Source organism: Rousettus aegyptiacus, unplaced genomic scaffold (genome assembly GCF_014176215.1).
Source record: "Rousettus aegyptiacus isolate mRouAeg1 unplaced genomic scaffold, mRouAeg1.p scaffold_m13_p_9, whole genome shotgun sequence".
Taxonomy (NCBI): domain Eukaryota; kingdom Metazoa; phylum Chordata; class Mammalia; order Chiroptera; family Pteropodidae; genus Rousettus; species Rousettus aegyptiacus.
The window spans coordinates 102,952,227-102,979,008 of NW_023416312.1; the positions used below are offsets into that span (position 1 = coordinate 102,952,227).

Sequence of the window (26,782 nt, forward strand, 5' to 3'; positions counted from 1 at the left end):
AGCTGTTCTACTTTGCTCTGAGAGAAAATCACCAAACTCTTTGAGGTCAGGCCAAAAGTAATCTTAACACAAGGAAAATTCAAGAACAATTTAAATGACAGGGCTAAAAAAAATATGACTACACTGTAAGAAAGTATGTTTTTAAGAAGAAAAAAAAAGTGTCAGCTAGTTTTGATAGTTCGAAAGTGGTTTCAATGATTCAAGAATAGACACATAGAAAGAGGAAAAGATAGAACTTTAATATTTAGGATGATAAAAATTTAAGACCAGTCTTTCTATGAATGGTTTCATCAAAAACCTCAAGAAACTGTAAAATATTCAGAATTATGTAAAAAAATTAAAAATTTTACCTCCTTGCCTAGTGTGGATATAAGCATTAGTATGTGTGAGTTTCAACAAAAAAAATGGAGAAAGTTTTAGGAACAAATTTAGAACTGTGAAACTAATAATTATGCTCCCTAAGTATACACACACAAAAAAACCTGTCTTCTGAGTCACAACAAAGTATTATTTTGGAAGGCAGAGTGTAATTTGAGTACATAATTGTTTATATGTTTAATTTACCTGGTTGGAAAAACTAAATTTTTAGTATGACTAAAAAAGAAATGTAACTATTTAAACCAAAGCAGGTTTTTTTCTTATTTAAATATCTAAGTGGGGAAATAAAATCTGAATTATTTCCTGTTTGAAATCCAGAATAAATATTTTAACCCAAATCCTGGCCAAGCAAAGGCATTTACTTAACTATAGCGACAATGTTGAACTTCACCTGAACTCTGTGCTCCAAGCAAACAGGGGTGGCTAAGAATTCTCCCCATCCTTTTGCTTCCTAGGAAACAACTAACTTCAATGGACCACATGGTCCTCACATATAAGGCGCATCTCCATCCTTTCGGAGGACTCATGTAAAACTCACAATGCCTCTCTGCTTACCTGCTTCTATAAAACCCTAAATTTCCTTCCTCTTCTATGTGTCTCATTAATGAAGGTTCTCCTGTTGCAACTGTCTGGATAAAATCATCCCCTTAATTGGCACACTTGCCTTTGACAAAGCTATAGTAATCAAAACAGTATGGTATTAAGAGTTAGATCTTGACTACAAATATAGAGGACAATTTCATGACAGATAGAGGGGAGACATTTTGGGGGCTGGCAGAATGGGGTGAAAGGTTAAAAAAGTACAAATTAGGAGTTGATAGATGGTCACGGGGATGGGGAGCACGGCATGGGGAATGCAGTCAGCATTAATATATTGGCTAGGTGGAGGCCAGAGGAGAGACGGAGCAATGTGGGGGATCATTTTATCAACTATATAAATCTCTGACCAACATACTGTATACTTGAAACTAATAAATTTTTTTTTTAATTTTAAAAAAAGAGTTAGACCTTAAAAGTTCTCATCACAAGCTACAAATAATTGTAATTGTAGGGGAAAACAACATTGTGGTGCTGGCATAAAGACAGACACAGGTTAATAATAGGACAGAATAGAGAGACCAGAAAAAAATCCTGCCATACATGGTGAAAGGATTTTTAACAAAGGTTCCAGGAGCATTCGATGTGGGAAGAACAGTCTTTCAACAAATGGAGCTGGGAAAACTTGATATCCACATAATCTGAGATCCCTTGCAGAAACTTCCAGCAAAGCAAACTTAAAAAGGCCTATGTGTGGTCAATTACCATTCTTGCTGCATTAATGATCTAATGAGACCACACTTATTTTGTAAACAAGAATCAAAAACGGGGGTGACTTTTTATGAGAGACGTTTCACGTCTCAATGGAAAAGTATAGCATGTCTTTATGGGTCATTAGCTTCTAGTTCTACTCATTGTGTTTGAGCTTCTTTTTCCACTTGGTAAAAGAAAACTGGAAGAGGCTAAACAACATGCTCGACTATCCTTCTGGAAATCTAGGAACGCTGAGCAGTGGGTGTCCAAAGAGAACCCAGAGACATCAGTTCCCAGCTGGAGGTGCTACAGACAGCAGACCGGCCCGAGGGACCCTTGGGAGAGCAGCTGACGTTGAAAACAGAAGTCCCGCGAAAGAAGCTTTGCCGCCCCTTCTGCCTCCATATCATTTCTAAATATTATTCAGGTCCTTATCTGGGAACTGTGTCTGTCCCAAAATTCAGACGTTCCCAGGAAACGGAGGACATTAAAGGCCCAAAGTCCAATTCCATTAAGTTAAGCTTCTAGACACTTTGGATATGCATATATACATGACACCTGATCAAGAAATACAGCCTCTCCTCAAGACGCTCGGTGAAGCAGGTCAGATAAACCCAGAAGTAATTACATCACAGCAAGAAACACACAGAAATAGAAAAATGGTGCTAAGTACAGAACTGGTGGCCCAGAGGAAGTGGTTAACTGCCTGGGGTAAGATGGGGTTTGGCTCTCATCTGGGAATGATGAGTCTTCCATTTCCAAAGAGAGCTAGGACAGCACAGGAGTATGACCGTAAAGGGGAAAGGAGCAAGATAAGGCCTACCATTGCCCCAGCCTGCTCCCAGAAAACACTTTCTAGATGGTGAGAACTCGAGCTATGGGTCACTTGAATCTGTTGTTGATTACTAAGCCAACAGTGACCAGGGTAAAAATCCATGAGGCTCAGCAAAGAAATACAAATAAGTTTTAAATGGAATCATTCCCAGAGCTCACACAGCACTGGGAGGTGTTTAAGTTGCAACTAATACAAATGAAGAAACAAAAGCAGTTAGACCTTTGTAGTAGGCTAACCTAGCCAGTAAAAGATGCTTTATATGTGTCCTGACAAGCTTTTTAAAAAGCCTCAAATGGATCAAGCTGATCCACAAACAGCTGCCTACAAAAGAAAATTCAACACTCCTGAAAAGAACAAAGTTGAGATTCAGTAAGTCACGATGCCCGGCATCTATTAAAAGTTCTTAGACTTTAAAAGAAGAAAAACGTCACCCATAACTAGGATAAACTTCAACCATTAGGAAAACACGTAGAAGCAGCGGCAAAAGGGAGCAAAGGCAGAACGCTGGGAAATACCCAGACTCTATTTATAAGATGATAAGAAGGACCTGGCAAGAGTCACCTGAAAGGGAGAATACGAAATATTAAAAGCATCAGAAGACTTGTTGAGTGATAGAAGTCACGTAGGGAGAAAGTTTCAAAAGCAGGTAGCGGCCAAGGTAATCAAACAAAGCAGAGGCTGAAAGTGTTTATGACACTGCACAAGGGTATGCTTTCTAAGCCTGATCGGGGCACTTCCAGGGGACAGGCTGCAGAATAAGCCAAATCGCAAAGGGTTTGAAGAGTAAGATGTGAGGAAGGAGAGACGCTGTCCATTTCCTTAAGGGGAGACTGTCTGAGACCCAGGGTAGGCAAATCCGTGTACATTTTACCTCTGAAAGTTTTTTTAAAATTCTGCAACCTTCTTTAGCAAAGTCTCCTTTTTCTTAGTCACATTTCTTCCCAATATGCAAACAACTCCAAATAAGAATTATAAAATTAAAATTATTACCAAAAAAGGTATTCAGCAGCTTCTGAACCTGAATATTGCTGCCCACGGTACGGTACAATCCCTCCGTGTTGATCCCTAAGGAGAGAAGAGCAGGTCAATGTCGTTGGCATGGCCAGCGTTCTCCTGCACCCCAAGTTTCCTTCCTCTTCTATGTGTCTCATTAATGAAGGTTCTCGTGTTGCAACTGTCTGAATAAAATCCTCCCCTTAATTAGTGCTTTTGTCTTTGACAAAGCTACAGTAATCAAAACAGTATGGAGTCAGATCAAACCAGAAAGGTCCCCCCACTCTCTCCAAGCTCTCTAGCTGCTTCCCACTGGCCCGCACTGTTGGGGCACAGCCCCAAAACATCTCTCCAAATTAGTCTCTTCATACTTTCACTTGGATAGTACCAAGTTCTCTTTAATCTGCACAGAAGAGAATACATTCTATGGTAAATAGAAAAAGTGCTGAGGTGGCTAGCAGCACAATGGCTGAGAACATGCTGCCATCTTGATGCTGCCATCTTGGAATGGAACGAGGATCTAACTGAAAAAAGAAGGAAATATCAACCTTCAAGACCATTTTGTGCATGGAGAAGGTCGAGGCAACATTTCAAAGGAAAAAAAGAGAGACTTGGCTCATACACTACGCCTGCTACATTCTCAATATTCTCAGGGTGAAACTAGACGGTACTGTCAACCTGGAAAAATGCTGACTCCACATTCGTCTGAGTTTAGCTTTGTCTCCATCAGTTGTTAAACCAATACGTATTGTGGCAGAAACTGAGCTCCTGTTTATTTAGGATTGCATCATAGCACGACTTAAGGAGAGTCGGGTGGTAGTTAATAATATTTATAAACCACCGAAGCTATTTCTCTTTCAAACCAGGAAGCCACGATTTATGCAGGTATGTGCGAGTACCACTGGTTTGGAATTCGCTGAAATTTTACAAACTGTGCCTGGTTTACAAGGTTTATAAACAGTCTTCATTCCTAAAATGGGTCCCAACCAATAGATGACGTCATTGCTACTTTCAAAAACCTGCCCTGGATGAGTCCAGAGAGACCAGGTACACACACTGGCCAAGCGACGGCTCGTAATCTTACCTTTGGTCTCAATGACATTGATGCACTTTCTAACGAACTTGAACCCCATCTCATTCAGCTCCACTGTTTCAAGTAAAGGAAAACAGAGTTAAATGCTGTCATAACAAGCCTCACCCACCCAACATTCAACTAACTATCAAGCTGAGAGAACTAACGGTTTGGCTGCTTATCCACAATCACCCTTAAACAGAAGAAAGGTGTGGTTAGCGTTTCCACTCTTTATAACGCGAAATGCTCTCAGCCATTTGCATTATGCCTGTTCTAGGCACCAACAAGATGACATGTGAAATCTCAGGCTGGGAACACACATAATTTCCATCATGTGCCTAGAACACGAAGAATATGATGTGTTTCTCTATATTACTACTTCTACGCCCACCCCCCAGAAGCTAAGACAAGGTGACTTCCTTAGTTCTATCAACGGACACATTTTTTAAAAATAGGTCTGAATTGCATTCCACACAGCGGCAGCCACAGACAAACTTGTGTCGATATCACATGTCACTGATGACAGCATTTACTATGATTAGCACAGCTGGCCGTTTACAATGTCAATCAGAAATTGGACTCACTTTCTTCCTGTTTCGTTATGGGGCTGTGGTAGATCTACAAAAAAGGAAACGGAAAGTGAGAATCGCTACAGGTTAAGTATGGTGAATAATATTAAATCAAACCATTAACGACTTGAAGGTTTAAACAAGAAGGAAAAGTGGGTGAAATGGAATCATCTTGGCCCAGGTCCCCAGGAAACAGTGGGACTAACAATTCCTAAGATGACACTGGCTTCTAGAGAGCTCACTGCAGCTGAAGTTGTAGCCTTGTCAGACATTTATGACGTAATGCTTGGAAAGTTTTTCTGACAGCGCAGGAGATCATTCGAGAAAAGAAGTGTTTCTCTCACGCGTGTCTGGGTAATGGGCATTGATGGCAAAATCGAAATGTTCCCGATACCAGCCACTCGGATCCCAGAGGCTAGTTAATAGGTGTTTGTCTGTGGAAAGGAAAGTGTCCACCGAGAAAAGTTATCTGTGTGTTGGCCCCGAGTCCCCTGAGTCATTTTGAAGTACACAGTGTGATAACACTGTGACGAACCAAGAGGAGGTTCTTGACTCCTGTCTCTACCTCATCTGAAAACCCGGGCAAGTCCTTTTACTGCGTGGACTTCAAAAGTCATGTTTCTATAATGATCGGGGTTAGAGTAGGCATTCCTTCAAGCCCTGGTCTCCTGCGACATGCTAAGCAAAGGCACGCATACTGCGTGGGAGGCTGACTACTGGATCAGGGTGTTTAGTAAGGCAGCAATGACGCTAGCAATGCGCGGCTGCAGGAAACAAGCCTTCTGCATGCCATTGAGGTCTCTGTGCTGGCCAGCCCTTGCTGCTGCTTTTATAAACAAGACATTTGTGCAAAGTGTGCCATAGTGAGGCTGCTAAGGACCCACACTTGGTGGGGGTCAGCGCAGGGGCTTCTCCCACTGCCCTCTGGGTTGGCTTGCTGCAAACGTGATCCGGGATGCGTGCCCTCCTCTTTCGATTTGGGGGTGCTGTGGACCCACGCAAAGAAAACTCTGGAATGTGGTTCCTCATCTTTGCAAGGTTTTGCCTTGAATGACGCGAGGAGATTAGACCATGCCCAAATACTGTTAGATCTCGCTAGCTTCACACCCACCCTTGACGCTAGTTCGAAGCAGCTCAAACCAATAGATCCCGTGATGGTTGACAGACTGGCTGTCATCTGATTTTTCAAGCAACTGTGTGAGGGAGGCAAGACAGAGACTGCTAAAGCCATTTCACTGAAGAGAGGAAAATGTGAAATGCTCGCCCAAGGTCACACAACCACTGAATGGCAGAACCGGGATCCAAATCTAGGCTTTTGGGATTCTCACACAGGACACTAATATTATTTCACCCCCTAGCACTCAAGTTGCCTTAGTCCTTAAACAAGAGATGTCAGATCAACAACTCCTTGGGGCTCTAAAACCACCGAGTCTGAAGGACCTAGGACTCTGTCATTGTCCTGGACCCACTGGTCCCACTAGAGGGCACTCACGCGCTGGGCTGCGCTGCCACTGTGTCCCCAGGGTCTGAGGTAACTCACCGGCTCTTTCCCATCCATTGCCTCCATCCATAGCCGTCTGTTAGCTTCCGAAAGCGCTTGCAGAGTGATGGTCCCAGGTCTAAGGAAGAAATAGGACAAGCTGAAAGCACAAAACCCACCCGAGACAGTGGAAGCCTGTGATGTGGGATCCCCCTCAGGCCTGCGAGGCATCGCACTGAGCAGGTGCAGGCAGCGAAACTCTAATTTTTCCAAATCCCTTTTCCTCAGAAAAATAACAGACTGTTTAGAGAATAGTGACCCTGGGAACCCGGGCGGAGGTGGCATCTGGGTGGCTTCATGCCAGGGTCTGGCAAGGAAACAGGAAGGCAGGTGCCAGGACACCTCGCCATAACATACGCATAAAGTGGCCCCACCGTGCTAAGCCATGCCGAGGCCCTCCCGGCCTCCCTTCACCTGGAAGCCCGCCATCTGGCTGCCTTCACCACTTAGGACGCCCGGGAGCCCTTCCAGCTGGAAAGGGTTCAACATCACGCACGCCGGCTCGGCCCTGGCGGAAAGGCCTCCGGCTGAGACCGACGCCGTCTCGTGACTAACAGCCATGACGGATCCTTACTGACTGAGTGCTACGAGGCCCCGGGTCATGACCAAGTCCTTTATAGGCATTAACTTCTTTAATCTACCCAGAATACCAATATATAAAGAAAGTTCTATAGTAACTCCTATTGCACAAAAGGGGAAACTGAGGAACAGAGAAGTCGGTCCCCTAAGTTCGCGTAATGGGTGAGTATAGAGCCAGACTTTGAATTTAGTGATTCTGGTCCAGCAGCCATAACCCTTCTTAACCACCATACCACAAGGCACCGTCTGCGTTGCAGATGGCCTCAGGCCCAATTTTATTCTATTTCCTTGTAGCCCACCTATACCCAGAGGTGCCCCAACTTGCTAGCCTATGTACCATCTCTTTAGACCTTCACGACCAAACTGGAGACCTGCGATCGACCATATTATTGCCAACTTAATGTCTCCTTGCATGTTCTGCCACGCTGGGCTGTTACGAGAAGCCCGTTCCCCTCATTGTGTTAAGATGAGGCCTCTCTCAGTCACGAAATGATGGCATTGACGACAAGGTCCCTTCCAGTTCTGACATCAGGGATGCCTGTCCCCCCCCCCCTTTTGTCTCTTACTTCATTAAAGCCAGAATCAACGGAAAACCAGGACTTGGCTTGGGGTGCTGGATTCTTTGAAAGTGACCTTTCTCTTAGAAACACCCAATCTTTTAAATATATCTTATGGGGCTTTATAAAAGGTCTAGAAATCTTTGTAAAGACAGCTATCCAGCTGAATTCTGAAGCCAGAAGGAAGGCGGGCAAGCAAGCAGGCCACGGACAGAAATACAGGTACTGAACACCAGATAAAATATTAAAACCATTCTGTAACTTAGCTTCCCCATCCAGGAAATCAAAACGCCAGCGTGTGTCCTTGCTTGACCCTACAGAGAAGCTGAAAGAATAAAGTGACTATTCGGAAAGCATTTGGAGAATCTTGGGTGCTACAGAAAGTCACACTCAAAGAACGACACTGTTGTAAACAGGATGGCAAAGCTGAAAGAACACTGATTTCCAGTCCGGGGCCTTCCATGATGACCTGACACATCCTTTGCCCCACCCCCTGAGGTGTCAGTCACCCGCCTAGAACAAAAAGGCATATCTGCGGTGGTGAAGAGTGTGGGTCTGGACCCTGGAATGCCTGGACTGGACCCCAGCTCTCCTATTTTCTAGAAATACGAGTAGGAATAGTACTAAAAAGTTGTCCTCTATTCTTGAAATAGAAAAGAAGACCCTGCGGCCTCGCTCGCTGCTACATGGAACACGAGTGCAGGTGCCTGGTGCCTGTGGGAGCCTGACTGTTCCTTCTGCCAGACTGACTAGCCAGGAAGGCAGATGTCACAACCCTCAGAAAACTACACACACGCGCAGGTGCTCAGCACCTGTTCATGATTATATTAGACTCTCCAGTTCACAGCATATTTATTCTGCTTATAATAGACAGTGGAACAAAATTAAAAAGAACATAGGTTTTGGAGATGCCTACGGAGCCGGGTTTGGGCTCAGCCTTGCCATTATGTGACTTTGATTGGCAGGCTGAGTAAACATATTGAAGTCTCGGTCTCCTCACCTGTCAAATGGGGAAGCAGATTCAAGGAGGGTATACTTTTTCAAAGTACCCCATATGTGGTAAGTAAAATCACAGATGCATTAAAACCTTGACTTCTGGGTTTCAGTCTCAGAAACCCTCAGCATTCCAGGGTAGTAAAAAAATACATTCAAAAATGAACAGCAGATTTCATAGCTACCAGGAGCCATGCATACATAGCACTAGGTGCAAGATACATAAATATGAGCTGGTTCCCGCTCCTAACCTCAGGGCCAAATTACTTGCAACTGCTTTGAGTCTCTGGGACTATTATTCGTAAGTAGCTTGCAAATTTAAGCTGAAAAGGGATGCAGAGGTGGAAAATTTTAATTCCTTTGAAACACCTTGATGTGGCAGAGCTGGACACACTAAAGGTTTGTGAAGGGGACAAACAGCCAGTTTCCCTTTCTTGCCGGGCCTGCAGCTGTCGGGAACATGAGTGGTCCTGGCAACAATCTCAGTCATCTTTGATGGGGATCCTTGATTTTTCACAACTATTTCATATGGATTCACAAGCAAAAGTTTAAAATGGGGAAACTTAATCTCAGAACGTCCCAAAAAAGCCCTCATCTTAGAATTAGGTGTACGACTCAAGTCACTGAAAGTTCTGTTCATGCGATATTGTAATTCGACCTTCAAGTTCCTTTTTTAGTAATCTGATCATTTTGTTAAATTCTAGTCTATTGCCCAGCACCTGATAGATAGAAACCGACTGAAATAAAGTATAGCAACATGTTTATTCACTGAATTTTAGATGAACCTCCCACCTACATAACATGCCAAAGTAACTCCAAATGCTCTCAATTTTAAAATGTAAACATTAAATTCCCTCCGATAAAATCGCCCAGGTTCAGAAAACAAAAAGAGGCAATGGAGAGAAACAAACACAGCCATGTTCAAAGTTTGTAAGTCTCGGCTGAAATCAGAAAGTTGATAGATAAACTATTTCCACTTGACATAAACATCTGTAAAGTAGGGGAAGTCTGTATGATGTCGCGCCAATGGGGGAGGGGAAGACTCCCCAGTGGCACTACGCCCCTCCGTCCCATCTGTCTCTCCTTACAGATGTGTTCTGGTATGTTATATTGGACATCAAAAAAAGAATGAGTCTCGTTACCCTGTCCTTGTCGCAATGTCATCAGATGCTGACTTCCTGCAACTCTGGTATAGCAAATTACATGCTAGGAATGGCCTTTTGCGGACTGAAGCTCGCAGAGAGACCCGGCGCTGGGCGGGGTCTAATAGGGACCCCAGGAAGGGCAGCCGGAAGAGCAGAAACAATGATGTCATGAGTGGGTTCACTCGTTTTCATCAACGAGAGTTGACAGAGGAAAATAAAGACCTACCATGCTCAGCACCTGGCACATGGGGACACTGTCAAGTGACCGCAGCACAGCTTACCTTTCATTAGTTTCTATATCAAAACAGAACCTCTTGTCAATGGACTCCGTCTTCCTTCTCACGCAGTACTTCAGGGTCAAGTCCAAGGTTCCCTGGTACAAGAGAGGATTAATAGGTAGTTTGAATAAAAATGTACAGAAGCTTTTCTGCCTCCTGCAGTGTCCTCAGTGTCATTTGGAAGGCATCTGTCGGGGCGGCAGGAGCAATGTGTAGCCTCCCAGAGAACCTTGTCCCTTCAAACAGTAGTCGCAGCAAGATGGCAGATGGTTTCTCCCTGCTCCAAGAATCAATGAATGGCCGGTGCCGGGAGAAAATACTCGGCGTAGGCCACCACTCGTCCCCACGTGAGGCTGATTAAACAGGAAGCTCACTACACGCCGTGTAAGTGGGGTGCCCGAATGGCATTAAGTGTACAGAATAAAATTTTCATGAGACTCCTAGGTAGGGAGGCCATGATGGCTAAGTGGCTTTGTGCAACTGTCCTCCCATTAAGTGGCAGATGGAGGAGGAGAGACAAACGTCTGTTCCCCACCTGCAGACTCTTGAGGACAACAGGACTTAAAAAAGCAACCTCGCCAAACACAGGGCAGGAGCAGGGAAAATAAGCCAACGTGTGTATTAGTTAAGGTGGCATTTGGAACCTTGGCATCCCCCGGTGTCACACCGTTCGGTTTCCCTCTATCATCTCGGCAGAGACAATGTAGTATAGGAAAGATAAAAGGCGTGAACCGATCACCTACCAGGTGCCACGTGTTACACTAGGTATTTTTACGTGTCTAGTACCGAGTGAAGGCTGAGTGCTCAATAAATGTATACGAACAGCAGTTCCACCTTTTCTATTTTCCTGATAAGGAAAACAACACTGGGCAACGAGTAATTTGGTCCAGATCAAAAAGCTACAAGGCGCTCTCATCCTCTTAGCCCGAACGCCTGGCAGGAGAGGGATGCGAATCTCATCAGAACTGTGAAGGTGGTTTGTAAAGTCGGCACAGAACATGTTGGACATCACAGGCTGAACTAGCAGGAGACACTGGGAAGAACCACACTCAGAGAGAAGGTATTTCCTCCATCTCGAATTCAGCTAACCACAGCCCACAGTGGTTTTCCTCGGCGCCTGACACACGGTGGACGTTCGCCGAATGGTGGCTTTTATTTTCTTGTGATTTTTACCTTGTTTGTTTATGTTATTTGCCTTTCCAAAACACAACCTAGTAACAGGAACTAAGTCACAGAACTGGCGAGAAGCAGCCACTTCCAACTCTGATTTAGGGGAATTCTGCCTGTTCCGGAAGGAATCCCGTATTCAGACCGCTGAGGTCGTCACGATTGCCATTTCGCAGGCGACCGCTCAATGAAAAGGGAAGGGGGGACATCTGCCAGGAGGATATGAAAGTGGCATCTGCCGCCTCTGCCTGGCGCTTTGCAGGTGGCACTCTGAGCAGGACAGAGGGGCCTAACTGGGGTTGGTATCTAAGAGAGGAACTTTACAGTCTGGGATCTGGAAAGTAACGTGTCCATCAGAAGAGAAGGAAGGGGCTGCGGGGGCACGCTTCTTGCCTCCGGGGACCTACGAGTCAGATGTGCCAGCTCAGTTATGACACAACTGGCATGGGCTCTGGGCAGCAACGCAACATGCATTTGCTGGAATCACCTGGAAAGGTGTGTTCGTAACTGGCGGACCAGAAACTAAGAAGAGTTTTGGAGTCATGAGAACTAACTGTCCACATAGAAGCGTGGATGGGGTTCGATACACTTCGGGGTGCATCCCGTCTCCAAACCACGTTCGAAGCAGACTGGCAAAACTTGTGATTAAACAACCCCCAAAAGCGATTCTTCAACAGCCTGACACTAAATCTCGGCCCACTCGAATTTCCTATGAATAAACTACACGAGAGGGATCTTCCATGGAACATGTCGGCAACGGGGAAAAAAAAACGGGCCCAAAAAATGGGCCCACTCTTTCTGCAAATTCCTGCCTACTTAAAAAGAGTCTTCTTGCACCACGATTTTTGGTGCTAATAAGTGAACATTGTTTCATTTTGCAAACGATTTGTGAAGAATGAAAACCCTTAAAAATCATGCCCCAAACCCTGCCTGGGAGACAGAGACAATCGAAAGGGCAAACCGAAGTACTTTAGAATATGAACAGTCTCCCTTAACAGCTTTTATCTCAAGAAACCCTCCTGTGTGTGTGTGTGTGTGTGTGTGTTTGTGTGTGTGTGTGTATGAGTGTGTGTGTGCGCGCACACACGCACGTGCATATTCCCAAATTTCCCAAATTTCCTATAAACAGAGGCAAAAGTGAGGTGATGGAATTCATTTTTTTGGCTGCACGGTCTACCATAACATAGCATAGTACAGCAGAGCATAGCATAATGAACATCATAACATATCATAACATATCAAGTTTTTCCAGGTGAGTAAACTATCTTCTCAGTGTGTCAAAATCATCCTGCCATTTTGGGAATCGGGGGAGGTTTGGAGGGAGGAAGACGCAGCAATAACTGCTTAAAGATTTGAGTGTTACACAGACTGTGGGGTATAGGTTTTTCCGACATTAGGCAACATACTATTTTAAAAAATAATTTTGGAAAATGATTTACACGTTAAACATTTGCTCTTTAAAGGAATCCTACAGTACAGCCCTTTGAAAAGTAATGTTCTCCTCTCCCCCGATTCATCCTTGTTTTTGCCAATTTTCTCAGTACAACGTGACAGGCACTTACAATAATTCAGAAAATGGTCTGACACCATTAACAGTGACGGACTTGATTGTTTCACACTAAGTCAGCCTATACTCTTTTCTGCGGTGCAGTCACAGATGCGTTTCGAAAAACGTGGCACACACAACAACTGACCTGCTTAGCCCCCGGCTTCTGCTCCATGGGCGTCATGGTGAGAGTTCTGGTCTCCTTCTCGTACTGGCAGTAGTATTTCACCCAGGATATTCCCAGAGCCCCTACGAAGACAGACAGCACTGAGCTGACCAGTTAAAGTTTCGGCTGCGTGGTTGGTCTGCCCCTAAGGTGGAAGCTGTGCACAGTCTGCTCCTCAGGGTCATGGTCCCTCCCCACCGCCCCCGAACTTCAGCCCCGCAATGCCACCTGCCCACTGCACATATGGAGAGCCCAGCCCTCGTCCCCTGCTTTCCTCACCTGCTGCCACCTGCTCCAGACCACTCACTCGGCCATGTTCCCTTGTGAATGCTACCTGTACACATCCTATTGAATGAGCTACAAACATCTGTAATCTTCTGTTCCTACCTCCCTGTAATACGCTCCATTTGAATGATTTATCCCCTATAAATCAGGGGTCTCTGACCCCTGAGCCATGGAATGGTACTGGTCCATGGCCTGTGAGGAACTGGGCCGCACAGCAGGAGAGGAGTGACAGGTGAGCAAATGAAGCTTCATCTGCATCCGTGGCCGCTCCCAGTGCCAGCATCATGGCCTCAGCTCCGCCTCAGATCACCAGGCGTTAGATTCTCACAGGCGCACCAGTCCCTGGCGCCAAAGGGTTAGGGACCACAGCCTTAAATGTCTCTCCTGCAGCTGCCTCATCTTCTCCAACCCTTTTAGAACTAACTTAGTCTGGTACCCTATTGCTGACTTAATTTGTAATGTTTGATGAAATATTTCAAACCAAACACAAAACTGCTATATCTCCAAATAATTATTTCGGTGGCCTTCTCTCTGGTCTCCCCATCTCCGATCACTGCTTTCTGGCCCATTCTCCATTCTTTGGCTAGAGGAATATTTTTAACTCCCCTTATTATAAACCGGCCATGGCTTGTCCACCACTGTCTCCACACTCCTTCGCTTGGCCCATGAACCCTTCACAATGAGATCATATTTACCTTTTCGACGTTGTTTTTTTGCAACTCTCACCTCCATGCTCCTCTCTACTGACTTACTTTTCAGTTACCAAGTAAATAGGCAGCCATGTAATTTATAATGCAAATTTAAGACATATTTAAGAATGAATGGGGCACTAGTAATAATTACAAATAAACTATGTCCTCACACACCTCTGTGCTTTTACTCATGCAGTGGTAAAACCTGGAATTTTCGATCCCCCTTTTCTTTACCTGTCAAGATCCCACCCATAATTCAAATTCCAGTTCGAACATCTCTTCCTCAGTGAAGCCTTTATATATATGCGCCCAAAGCAGTGCTCAACACATTTCATTATAATTCTTGATACACTCGTCTATCTTCATCAACAGACTGTGTACTTCTCGAGGGCAGAAACAAAAGTTGATTGATTTTTTTTGGTATGCACAATGCACTGACTATTGTCTGGAAAAAATGGTGCTTGTTGGGCATATATTCGACTGAGTAGCAATGTCAAATCCATTTGACAACTTAGAGAACTGGGACGGAGAAGGATCACATAGCTAGTTGGTATTAGAGACACGATTACAAACCCACTATTCTGCAGCTATTTTATAATATGACAGTGCTTCTCAACCAGGGACAATTTTGCCTCCCAGGGGACATTTGGCAATGTCTAAAGACATTTTAGGTTGTCACACCTGGGGAATACTATTAGGATAAAGTGGAGAGAAGCCTTAGGTGCTACTAAACACCCTATAATACACGAGATGCCCCCAAATAAAGAATTACCCAGCCCAAAATGTCAATAGTGCTGACACTAGCAAATCCTGCAATGCAGAGTTGAAGGGATCAACCTGACAAGGGGAAGCGCACATCTTTGAAAATCATCAAAAGTGAATAGCTCTAAGGGAGGAACAGCAAGATGACGTCATTGCTACACTATCACGCTTTGCGAAATGCAGTGGTTTTTGCCACTGGTGACCTGTGGGTAGCCTCTTCTGCTTAAGTCCCCAGGTAGGGACTGAAAATGCAGGCTTTAGGGGAACTGGGTTACAGTTCACGAGGAAAATCAAAAAGCACATGCAGCTTTGCATACTGTAATGTAGGAGTCAAGAAAGCTCGCATCACCCGCAATATTCGATGGCTGGATAAGTTAACCCATCTTCCTAGGTCACCAATGACTATCTTGCCCTATGAAACCAAAAGGGATGGTCAGTGCTTTAAGGCCAACCATGTACCCCTAAGGCAATGCAAGGTATGGGCTGGCTGCAGTGCCAAGAGTGTAGGTTCTGGCATTGCAAAGACCTGAGTTGACTCTTAGGACCGCTATCTGAGAGCTGGCTGACTTTCAACTAGCGATCTAAGCCTCAGTGGCCTTGTGGGTAAAATTCAAAGATTAAATGAGATAGTACATTAAGCACTTAGCCCATGCCTGCACATAATAAATGTTATTCTTCTACCTCCTATTCCCTACCGGCCTTTTTTTTTTTTTTTACCCTACCTGCCTTTTTGCCCCAAAGGGTCATCAAAGGGATTAAACGGTTAATAATCCCCATTTTGAAACTCAGAGAAAACCTGAGGTCTTATCATCCCAGAGCCTTTGTGAGGCAAATCTTTAACCTCCCCCTCCAATCTTTCCTTCCTTTCTATTTTCTAGCCCCAGGTTGCTCTCCAAAGAGGTGTGGCTGTCAGGGGTCTTTAACTATAAGGGTGTCCGGAGTTTAAGGAAGCCAAGCGGCACTAGGTGGCAGCCCACTGAAACCCAGTGGTCCCTAAATTGCATCGCACACACATTTCTCTTGAGTATAGAGATAGCCTTCAATGGTGGGCTGCCCTGGGAGTTTGCACGTCTGGGGAGCATCTTTCATCCTTTCCTTAAGTTCTTCCATCTCTTCTCGAGTGCTGGAGAAGTGATTCCTTGTCTGTGAAGACATCATCATCATTATAACCATCATCATCATCACCACCACCATCATCATCATCACCATCATCATGAATAAGCATTTTTTTGGTCAGAGACTCAGAGTTTTCTCGGCTGACATCATGTGTTACAACAGAGCAAAACACAAACATCAAGTGACATAGTGACTAGAAAATGGTTTTATGGAGTTTAACAGTCCTAAAGGCTAAACGGGAAACAAACGTAAACAGCAGTGTACCCATAAAAGCACATTTGGGATACTTGTTTCTAATGGGAATCACATGGGACTCCCACAAATAAGGGCTCTTGGAATTGTGAGCATGACACAATAAGGGGGACTGTGGGGGACGTTCAGAAAGATGACATTATCATGGCGACTTCTAAGCCCAGCTTCAAGTAAACTCACTGCTCACTTGACTCGGAATCAAATTCTGGCCATTAGGATAAAACATGCAAGAGGGTGTTCTCTTTGAAGATAGATCAACATAGAACATATGTTTTCTTAACCACTAAGAACAAAAGCTAATTTTAAAAAGTAATATCGTAAAACTACAAAACTAAACCACAATGGCGAAGTGCAGTTTAACGCGTGGGTCTGAAAGTCATTAGAGGTCCTCAGTGTTCAGTCTCAAAACTGCCACACGATGGCAGTGGCAGTAAAAAAAGGTGACCTGGGCTGCTGTGTCTAGTGGTGGCCACTCTACTCATTATGCACTGCAACCTACCAACCTCTTTCATCTACAAATATATGTCTAGATTCCATGTCATGTAACTAGTCCAAAGCCACCACCTCAGTGACGGCACCGGGCAGTCACCTCCCTGTGAGCGTTCAAGACTTTTGGCCTTAATATTACTATAACCTGTATCATAAGGGACTGTGATTTATCTGTTATTATGTCTTTCTCCTCCAAGAGGCTGTATATTTCCTAAAGACAAAAAAATTCAATATGCCTGGCACTGAGTCTACGTTCATTATATCCATAAGCATTCATTAAACGTGGGTTAATTAAATGAATAAGAAAAGAAACGTACGACGAGAATGGGAAGAATGGGCCTAGGCTATGGTTAAGAACCGACATGAGAGAGAAGGTGGAGAAAGTCTTTAAGAACTCCTTTATTTTCGTATTAAATTTATCGAAGTGACATTGGCTAATAAAATTAGGCACGCTTCAAGTGTACACTTCGATAACAACACCTCCTGTGTATCGCGGTGTGTTCACCCCCCAAAGTCGAATCTCCTTCCGTCACCATATATTTTACCCCCTTTACCCTGAGCCATCTCTTACTTAACTCGAGTAATAAGTAATGAGAAAAGGAAGAAGGGAAATGGCCATTTGTGGTGATAAAACCCACCATGACGGTGTCTTAACTACAAGCAGGGAAGAACGTAAGACATGTGTTTCAAAGAGTCCATAGCTGGGTTCTGATCTGGGAGTGATTCCGAAATTTCGCCACGTGTAATAAATATTGGATAGACAGAGGTATCAGTGGGTGAAAGCGTGGGTTTGAACAATAGGCTGGAACGCAGAAAAGAGCTAATACGGAACAGCGAGAGGAGCCCAGTCCGCGGAAATATTTGTGATCCACACAAACCGTGTCCTGACAAATTGACCGGGGTGCCATAACCTAGAACTCCAAGGGCAAGATCGTCAGGGCTTAAATCCAATTCGAATGCAGAGACAGGGGCGAACCCCGCATGCAAACTTACATTCTGCAAGCTGAGCTGGAGCTGTTGTTTGTATGGGAGGAAATCCTGTGTGAGCTCCACAGTCAAGCTGTTGGAAATGAACAGGCTGTGAAGAAAGGCCAACACCTAGGGAAAACGTGTAAAAACAACTTTATCACGAGCACCCGCTCATTGATCGAATCTAGGAAACGGAAGTACAGAAAAGTAACTCCGCATAGAGTTCGCCAAGGAGAGTCCTAAAAGCAGTCACGCAAACGCACACATGTCTACACGTGACTAGTCTCTTATTAGGTTAAACATTTACCCTGAACTCGGTTCTAAAAAACTGCTAACAAATTCATTCATTCGGATCCTTTTTCGATAACCTATGAAACCATTCAGAATTTGGATGGCGATAGACTGTATCTTTTCTCTCTAAACCCTTAAAACCGGCACAAAGGAGGTACGCAGTTAAGTATTTGCTGAATGACTAGATAGCTAAATGGATAAAGGAATAAAGTAAGACTATGTCTCTTTCTCAATGAAGATTGTCATAATGCTAAAAGGTCCAAGGTGCCTGACCCTGATTTCAAATTAGGAATATTCTCAGGGGGTTGCAGAAGAAGATATACAAATGTTCAATAAAATATTTTTAATGTTTAAATGTTCGATTCCATTAAAAATCATATATGCCTAAATAAAAACAAAAGAAAATAGGCCATTCACTTAGCAAATACAAACATTTAAAAAATATTGCTCAGTGCCGGCGACAGTGAAAGATAAAAAGTAGTAAAAACTGCTCTATTATTTTAGAAAGTAAACAGGTGAGCACATATAATCATGCATGCACACACCATGCACACACACACGTGTACATATAAACAATCTATATGCGCACACATACATAAATGCATATAAAAACTATAATCAGGAAATCGCAAAGTGAAGAATCATACCTGATTTCCCTTTCACTCACAGAGCAATCCAACTCATCAGTAATTCCTGAGGCTTTCGCTTCTAAAACAGATCTCTAACCCAGTCAATCTTTTCTATTTCCACTACCACGACCCCAACCCAAAGCGACCTCTTCTCTTGCCTAGACCACCGCAGTAGCCTCCTAACTGGTTTCCCTCACCACCGATGCTGGCCTCTTCTGAGCCAATCTCCATAAAATAAAAGTACCTCATGTCATATCCTGTTCAGCGCCCGCCAGAACTTTCCTACTGCACCTGGAGTAAAACGCAAGCCCCTTACCGTTGCCTACAGGTCATAAGCCTTCCTTTCCGCCATTATCTGCTGCCATGCTTTTATTCCGCCATCATCTCAAGGCGCTTGCCTTTTCATTCCTTGAGCGCACTATACTTTCCCCTCACTTACAGACTGTGCACGTGTGCCTTTTTTTGCGCCTGGAATGTTCTTTTTCCATTGTTCCCATCGCCTCATCTTTTCTTTCTTTAGATCTTAAATGAAACATCCAGAGGAGCTCCCTGATTGCTTGATCTAAAAGAGCTGCCATTTCTCGTTCTTTGTCTGAGCCCCCATCACGACTTACGATTATTTTATTTATGTATATCCGCCCTTCCCTTCATCCGCCCCATGAGAACATAGTATGTAGACAGACAGAAATGAGTCTGTCTTGTTCACTGCAGGACGCTCCATGTTTAACACAGTGCATGACACATCATAAATATTTGTTTGCACATGTACACAGATATATACAAATGTGAGCACTGATACACAGGTACACAGATATATGTGCTCACATGAAATATATATACATGTGCATACACGCACACACACAGGCGTACACAAACCCGCATCCCCAAGCACACAGGTAAACGCAGATAAAGGCGCTATGAAAAGAAAATGCCACAATATTAACAGTGATTCATTCCGTATGGGGGATTTGTTGTTCCGTTTTTTTTCCTATAATTTTTTTCTAGCTTTTCTGCAATAGCAATACATTTTCATAATAAAAACAAAGTTGTTAGAATTCAACAGAGCCATCAAACCAAAACTCATCAGCATTTATAATAAATTAGAGATTTAAGTAGAAAAAAAATAAAGTAGATTGAAGTAAAAATGTTAGAAGGAGTGCAAGGGACATGCATTCTATTTTCACAGATCTAGGAGGAAGAAAAAGAAAATAAAGTAAAAGGTAGGGTGACAGAGAAACTGAAGAAGGGAAGGTAGAAGAGAGGAAGAAAAGAAAGAGAAACAAAGAAAAATCACAGCTAGAGAGAGAAAAACGAGAAAGGAAAGACACGGGAAAGGCGAACAAGAGAAACGACACGAGCCGGTGTGTCTACTTTCTTGAGACTAATTATTACAACTATCTTCCACATTCTTTGAGATCCCGATTTTATGATCAAAGTCGCTCACCTTTTCTAGGCATTCGGTATATATTTCTAGACCATTCATCAGCAGATAGAACTTACCGGCTCTACAATGTTGAACTTCTTAGACTCCTGAACTTCCTGGATTTGATAAACATAATCAAGGGACGACTCGAAAAAGTTGTGCCTCTCTTTGTCCACCTGCAGGTCTGCCTGTGGGAGAAGAGTATCAAGTGTCACAAATCTGCCTAGTCATTCTTGCAAGTCTGTGCTTATGGACTCAATAGAATGTTGGAGCTACAGGACAATTCAGCCATCAAGTAGTGATCTTATCTCTTTATTCTACAGATGGAAACTTGAAGCCGAGAGATAAAAAATGACTGATGCAAGACTTCAGTTTCGGGTCCTACAAGTAAGAAGCATGGATGTTATCGTGGCCATGTCTACACAAGAAAAAAGCTGACCATGGTGAAAACCAACAATTCCTCTTATATCCAACAGAAAATTGAAGGCCGAGGGAAAACCGAGGCCTCCAAAATTGGATGGACACTTGAATATGGAGAATCCGAGCATATCAGAGTAGAAGGCCAGAGGCAGAAGCCTGTTGCTATAGCTAAGACCAGAGTTTATTTAGGAAGAATCTCTGGCTGGTCCAAGATTATGGCATAGCTGGCCACTGAGCTCATCCCCTCCCAAGAACACATCTAATGCACAGCCACATTTACAGCAATTCCTCCTAAAAGACAACAGGAATCCAATCAAACGGCTTCTGCACAACAAGCAAGGAAAGGAGAAGGCTGAGGGACTGCGACAGCTCTCTGGGAGCTGAGGGAATGACCCAGAACTGGGGAACCAGTGAGCAACATCGTTTACATGTTCCCAGTCTGTGGATAGAGAGCGGAAGCTCCACCTGGGCTCTCTGGCCAACCTGCAGGGCGCTATGCGCATCCCCACCCGCCCCTCCTGGCAGATTCAGCAGGAACAGGAGGACACCACAGGCTGCAAACAAGGGGAACCTCCACCCGGAGATGGAGCTGGCAGGGATGGCAGGGTGGTACTTCACCACCTGGGCTGCACAGGGATGTGGGGCTCACCTGCCTGGAGAGGGCGTGGAGCTAGCAACATATGGAGGTTCCTGCACACAACACTGTCCCATCAGAGAGAGCTGGGAGCTAGCGGGGGCGCCGCTGCATGCACACGTGGGGATGGCCCGCCCCCAAGACAACACGGGGCTGGCAAGACTTTGCAGTGCCCATACGCAGGGCTTCCCAGCAATAAAAAAATAATGAAATATTGCCATTTGGGATGACATGGATGGACCCGGATGGTATTTTGCTAAGTGACATAAGTCAGACAGAGACAAATACTATATGGTTTCACTTACGTGTAGAATATAAAAAAGAAACAAAATAAATTAATAAAACACAAGAAAAATGGACCCACAGAAACGGGGACCATGGGGACAGATACCAGAGGTGGGGTAGTGGATGGGTAAAAAAGCTAAAGCAAAATATAGTCAATAATACTGTGATAAGTTTGCATGGTGACAGATGATGACTAGAATTACTACGGTGATCGCCCTGTAAGGTATAAAAATGTCGAATCCCTACCTTGTGTATGCGAAACTAATATAATTAACATAATATGGTATATCAACTATACTTAAATTTTTAAAGAATAAAATTTTTAAAAAAAGCATTATCCATAGACGAAAAAATTCATAAGTTGGATTTCATTATAATTAAAAACCTCTGCTTTGTGAAAAGCTTTGTTAAGAGAATAAAAAGGCAAGCCACATATTCGGAGAAAATCTTTGTAAAACACACATCTGACATGGCAAAGGTCCCCAAACCCCGGGCTGCTGACTAGAACCAGTCCACGGCCTGTGAGGACCCAGGCCTCACAGCAGGAGGTGAGTGGCAGGCAGGCTGGCAAAGAAAGCTTCATCTGTATCTACAGCCGCTCCCCAACGCTGGCATCGCCACCTCAGCTCTGCCTCAGGTCATCAGGTGTTAGGTTCTCATAGGAGCACTGGTCCCTGGTGCCACAAAGGTTGGGGACCAGTGTGATATGACACTGGTATCTAAAATATACAAATAGCTCTTAAAACATAACAATAAGAAAACAAAAAAAACCCTATTAAAAATGGGCAAAGAATTTGGACACCTGATCAAAGAAGATCTACAGATGGCAAGTAAGCATAAGAAAAGATGTTACACATCGTATAGCATTAGGGAAATGCAAATTAGACCAGTAATGAGATGTCACTACACACTTTAATTAGAGTGGCGGAAATCCAAACCTTGGACAACACCAAATGCTGGCAAGGACATGAAGCGACAGGAACTCTCATTCATCTGAAAAACGGCACGACCACTTTTGAAGGTGTTTTGGCAGTTTCTTACAAAACTAAATATCATCGTATGGTGAAATCCAGAATTGCACTCTTTGGTATTTATCCCAATGATTTGAAACATTATATGCACGAAAACCTGCACACAAATGTTTACAGTAGATCTATTAATAATTGACAAAATTTGGAGGAGGTCAAGATGTTCTTTAATAGGTGAATGGATAAACAAACTGTGGTCCATCCACACAACGGAATATCATTCAGCACTAAGAGGAAGTGAGGTGTCAAGCCACGAAAAGACACAGAGGAATTCTTAAATGCATATTATGCAGTGAAAGAAGCCAACCTGAAAGGCTACACACTGTGTCATTTCACCTATATGACATTGTGGGACAGGCAAAAACGTGGAGCCATGAGAAGTTCGCTGATTGCCAGGGGGTCGGGAGTGCAGGAGAGAGAGAGATGACAAGGTGGCACCCAGGTATTTTTAGGGCGGTGCAGTTATTCTGTGTGAGGGTGCTACAGTAAGGCAAATATTGACGACACGGGAAAGTGTATGCATGGCGTCAGGGACATATAGGAATTCTACTTACCATTCAAGTTTTAAACCTAAAAGTGCTCTAAAAATAGAGTCTCAATATGAAAACAAGTGACTGACCCCAGGTCCTCCACCTTATTTCTGATCGAACAAGTCCAAAGGCTAAGATTTCTTTTAGCTAAAGAATATGAAGCCGAATCGACCAAGGGGAAAGGTGCAGGATGCGCTTAAAATCCTCCAGCAAGACAAACCTGCGAGATGATGCCTACCAAGGAAGCTCGTCTGAGACGGGACGTTCCACGTTTTTAACAGGGGTGGGGGTTGGGGGTGGGTACACAACACCGTCAGCTGAACACATCCCCAAACTGCAGAAGAAAACGAGGCGTTCAGCATAAAGCACACCAGCCAAGTTCCCAGACTCCAGCCAACAGCTGCTTCCGGAAGCAGAGCTGTGAAAGCACACCTATTAACTCTTTCCTGCACGGGAAACCTGGCACACAATAGGTGAAATAGGAAGAAAACAGAAGTGTGCAAAAGAAAACGGCAGAAGACCCCAGACTAGTATTGCAGTCCTGTTTTTGAAAGAGAGACGGTCCTTTACCTTCTCCATACTAACTCTGTCCATCACTGAGGCGCTTGACTCATCACCTTCAGACACCTCACGCGACGTAGTGGGTGCGCACTAAATCGGGGGCCAGGAGATGAGCTTCAGCTTTGCGACACTCAGTGTGACCGTGTGCAAGATGGTTCTGAACGACCTTCACCACTCACGTCTACTTCCTTCTTCAAGTGTGGGTATCTCTGTTCATACCTGAATCTTCAGTAGCGTCACCCGTCCCTGGATCTTTTATCCAACACGGTGATCCATTTTTCCATTTTAAAAAGCTTTCGTGAGTTCACTCCCTCTTTTCCTTCCCCAGTGTCACTGTTCTGACTCAAACCCTCCCCCGCGCATCGCTGCAATAGTTCCTTACATTGATTTTCCTGCTTCCGGTCTCTCCCTGATCTAATTCATTCTACAGCCTCGACCAGTTTGAGATTCCCCAAATCAAGTTCCACTCACACCGCCCGCACAACCAAAGGCCTCTGATGTCCCTCCCGGGGCTGAGAAAGTTCAATACGACTCCTGGGCCTACGACCCCAGGACACAGCCTCCGCTTGCCTGATCTCAGCTCATCTGTCGCTAACCTCCAGTAGTAAGGGAAATACTGGTCAAATAATTTCTCGAACACCCTCTATGGTTTCCATCCTTAGGGCCAGAGCCTTCCACTTAGAAGGTCCATTTCTCCAGCTCTACCCATCAAACACTTCCCCTGTTGTCGAATGACCACCTCGAATCAGGAGGGCACCGATCTTCTACAAGGCCATTCTCCACATCCAAATGGGAGTTTTATCCTCAAATACTTTCCCATCCTTACAAGGACACCACATACACATACGTAGTCCAATATGTAAAAACTCCTATGTGTGTCAGAGGCGCATGGAATTCTTATGTTCGCCTCTGCACAGTAAGCTGCAGACGGGCAGGAAGTCTGTCTTATGGTCTTTGTCATCCCACGTCGTATCCAGCACTGACCCTGGCATGTGGCAGGCACTCACCAAAAAGTGGCTTCTTTGACCCAAAGTCCACATAAGTCCCATGTAAGCTGGAGTCCTAGTGCAGGACCCCCCCAAAACAGCCAATGTTAGAATACCTCAGAGGAAAAAAGGAGACTAGCTCCTAATCCAGCAAACACAACACTGCTTCAAGTCTCCCCTCATGTGGAATCTGAAATCGGAAAACTAGAACTGAGAGGGACTCTGGAGGTTGCGGGGTACCCCTGCCCCTCTCACAGAGAGGGGAGTGCAGGCCGAGACAGAAATACCTGATCCAAAATCATGCCGTGATTTAGTGGAGCAGCCGGAGGCCCGAGTCCCAGGCCATGGATCTACCTGCAAGCACGGCTATGACACATGGCCTCCGGCCGAGGCGGAGCCCAAGGAAAGCCTTGCCATAGCAAGCCACCACTGTTAGTGTGGCACGGCTGGCAGTGGAAGGTGGGGACCGGCTTTGTGAACGTACCTCCTGTAACTGAGATTCTTTCTTTTTGGAAGACAGATGTAAGTGTCGGTCCAGCAAAGAATAAAATCTCTCGCCATCCTTTTCAAATTTCTTTTTCCGCTCCTAGACGTGGGAGAGAAGGCACAGAATAAGATGTCTATTGGTTTAATTGGCTTTGCTCAGAACCAAGAATGAAGGCCGCAGTGTCTGGTTTCATGTGGCCAACCTCTCTATTTCCTGGGAAGAAAAAAAAGGCAGGAGAGCATTTGCTTTTGTATTGATCTCAGCAGTTTTGAGTTCCTCAAATACAACCGTGAATCGTTTCATCTACACAGAGGGCAGTTCCCACCGGGACAGCTGAAGACTCTGGGAGCCACGGCTCAGAGACTGACATGGTCATGGAGTACTCATTCAAGGTTTTAAAGGATGGAGAAGGAGTGCAAGAGTGAACTAAACATATGTGTCTAGACAGCATGAAGGAAAACATTTCCAAGGCCAATGGAAACCTGGGCCTGCCTCCATGGGTGATGAGGCATTGGCGTTGCGGAAGCATTTCACTACTGCGCATTAAAAGATGATGCTATAAATGAGGGGGGATCCCGAAAAGTTTAACTGGAAGGCAGGAGGTGAAAACCTCAATGGAGGATGGAGGACTCAGACGTCACTTTCCTCAAGTGTGACATTTAATTAAGCTCTCTGCCTCTCGGCACAACTGGAAATCACACACACAGTCTCCAAAGGAATAGTAACCCTGCCTCCTTGTCATATACTAATGTGGATATTCCACGATCCTGTCTACAACGTGCTGGGACATCCGTGTAAAAGGTTTGTGTCATCTCACTGAGCACCTACAGTGTGCCAGGCACTAGAAGAAGCACAGCGAGGGGCTCAGAGACAAAAAGAAAAAATCTACCGCACCAATGGGTTATTTCTAGAAGCCATCTGTTGCTGGGCAGAAAGCCAGGACAGAGCCGAGTGACCCCTATCCTGTAAGGAATGTACTTTAATCAGACAGGAAGCCAACATTAAGTGAAGCCCTTATCAGGCCAGGGACTATGCAAGGCATTTAAAATCCATTATCTCGTTGAGTCTTCACGGCACCAAGAAATAGACACTGGAAAGGAAATTAAGGTTCAAAAAAGGTGAACTAACTTGTCCCGGGTCACATAATATACAGGTCCGTCTGCTTCACTGCACAGAGTCGAAAGGGAACCAGATGATCACGGGAGGAATTACACTCAGGAGGCCTTGCGAATAAAACTCAAGTAGGTCGACAGCGCCAGCCCAACTCAGACGCCAAAACACAGGGGTTTTCACACACAGGACGGGTAAACTGTTCTTCCAGCGGCTGAATCTATTTAAAGTAGCAATTGTCTAAAGAAAGCATGGGAGTCACAAAATGTCAGTGACTACTCTAGGAACAGATAAAAGTTGTGTGGGTCACTTTCACTTCCATTTTTAAAATAAAAACGATGAGATATAAGTCACATATCATAAAATTCACCCTTTCAAAGTGGACAATTCAGGGGTTTTTAGCATATTCACAATGTTGTACAGCTACCAATGCTATCTGATTGTACAATATTTCGATCACTCCAAAAAGAGACCCCATACCCATTCGTGGCCATTCCCACTCCCCCGCTGTCCTCCCCATTGAGGACCCACCACTGACTTTCATTTCTATAGGTTTGTCTATTCTAGACATTTTATATAACTGGAATCACACAATACGTGGCCTTTGTGCATGCCTTCTTACACTTAGCTTAGTGTTTTCGCGGTTCATCCATGTTGTAGCACATGTGAGCACTTCTTTCCTTTTCCTGGCTGAGTAATGTTCCTGCCTTCCCCACCCCCCCTTC

The 26,782-nt window shown here is 44.5% G+C and overlaps 1 protein-coding gene across 4 annotated transcripts in view; it reads right to left on the reverse strand.

Moving 5' to 3' along the window:
- The window catches only part of OPHN1 (oligophrenin 1), a 224,918-nt gene that overhangs the window by 64,454 nt on the left and 133,682 nt on the right, over positions 1-26,782 (reverse strand). For all 4 annotated transcript variants that reach the window (XM_016158194.2, XM_016158197.2, XM_016158195.2 and 1 more), the window contains 10 exons: positions 24,945-25,046; positions 20,094-20,204; positions 17,698-17,802; positions 15,861-15,990; positions 13,091-13,191; positions 10,233-10,324; positions 6,678-6,756; positions 5,153-5,186; positions 4,581-4,643; positions 3,494-3,568 (listed from right to left, as the gene is read on the reverse strand). In XM_016158194.2, coding sequence (XP_016013680.1) covers positions 3,494-3,568; positions 4,581-4,643; positions 5,153-5,186; positions 6,678-6,756; positions 10,233-10,324; positions 13,091-13,191; positions 15,861-15,990; positions 17,698-17,802; positions 20,094-20,204; positions 24,945-25,046 — 892 coding nt within the window. The remainder of the gene's footprint in view (positions 1-3,493; positions 3,569-4,580; positions 4,644-5,152; positions 5,187-6,677; positions 6,757-10,232; positions 10,325-13,090; positions 13,192-15,860; positions 15,991-17,697; positions 17,803-20,093; positions 20,205-24,944; positions 25,047-26,782) is intronic.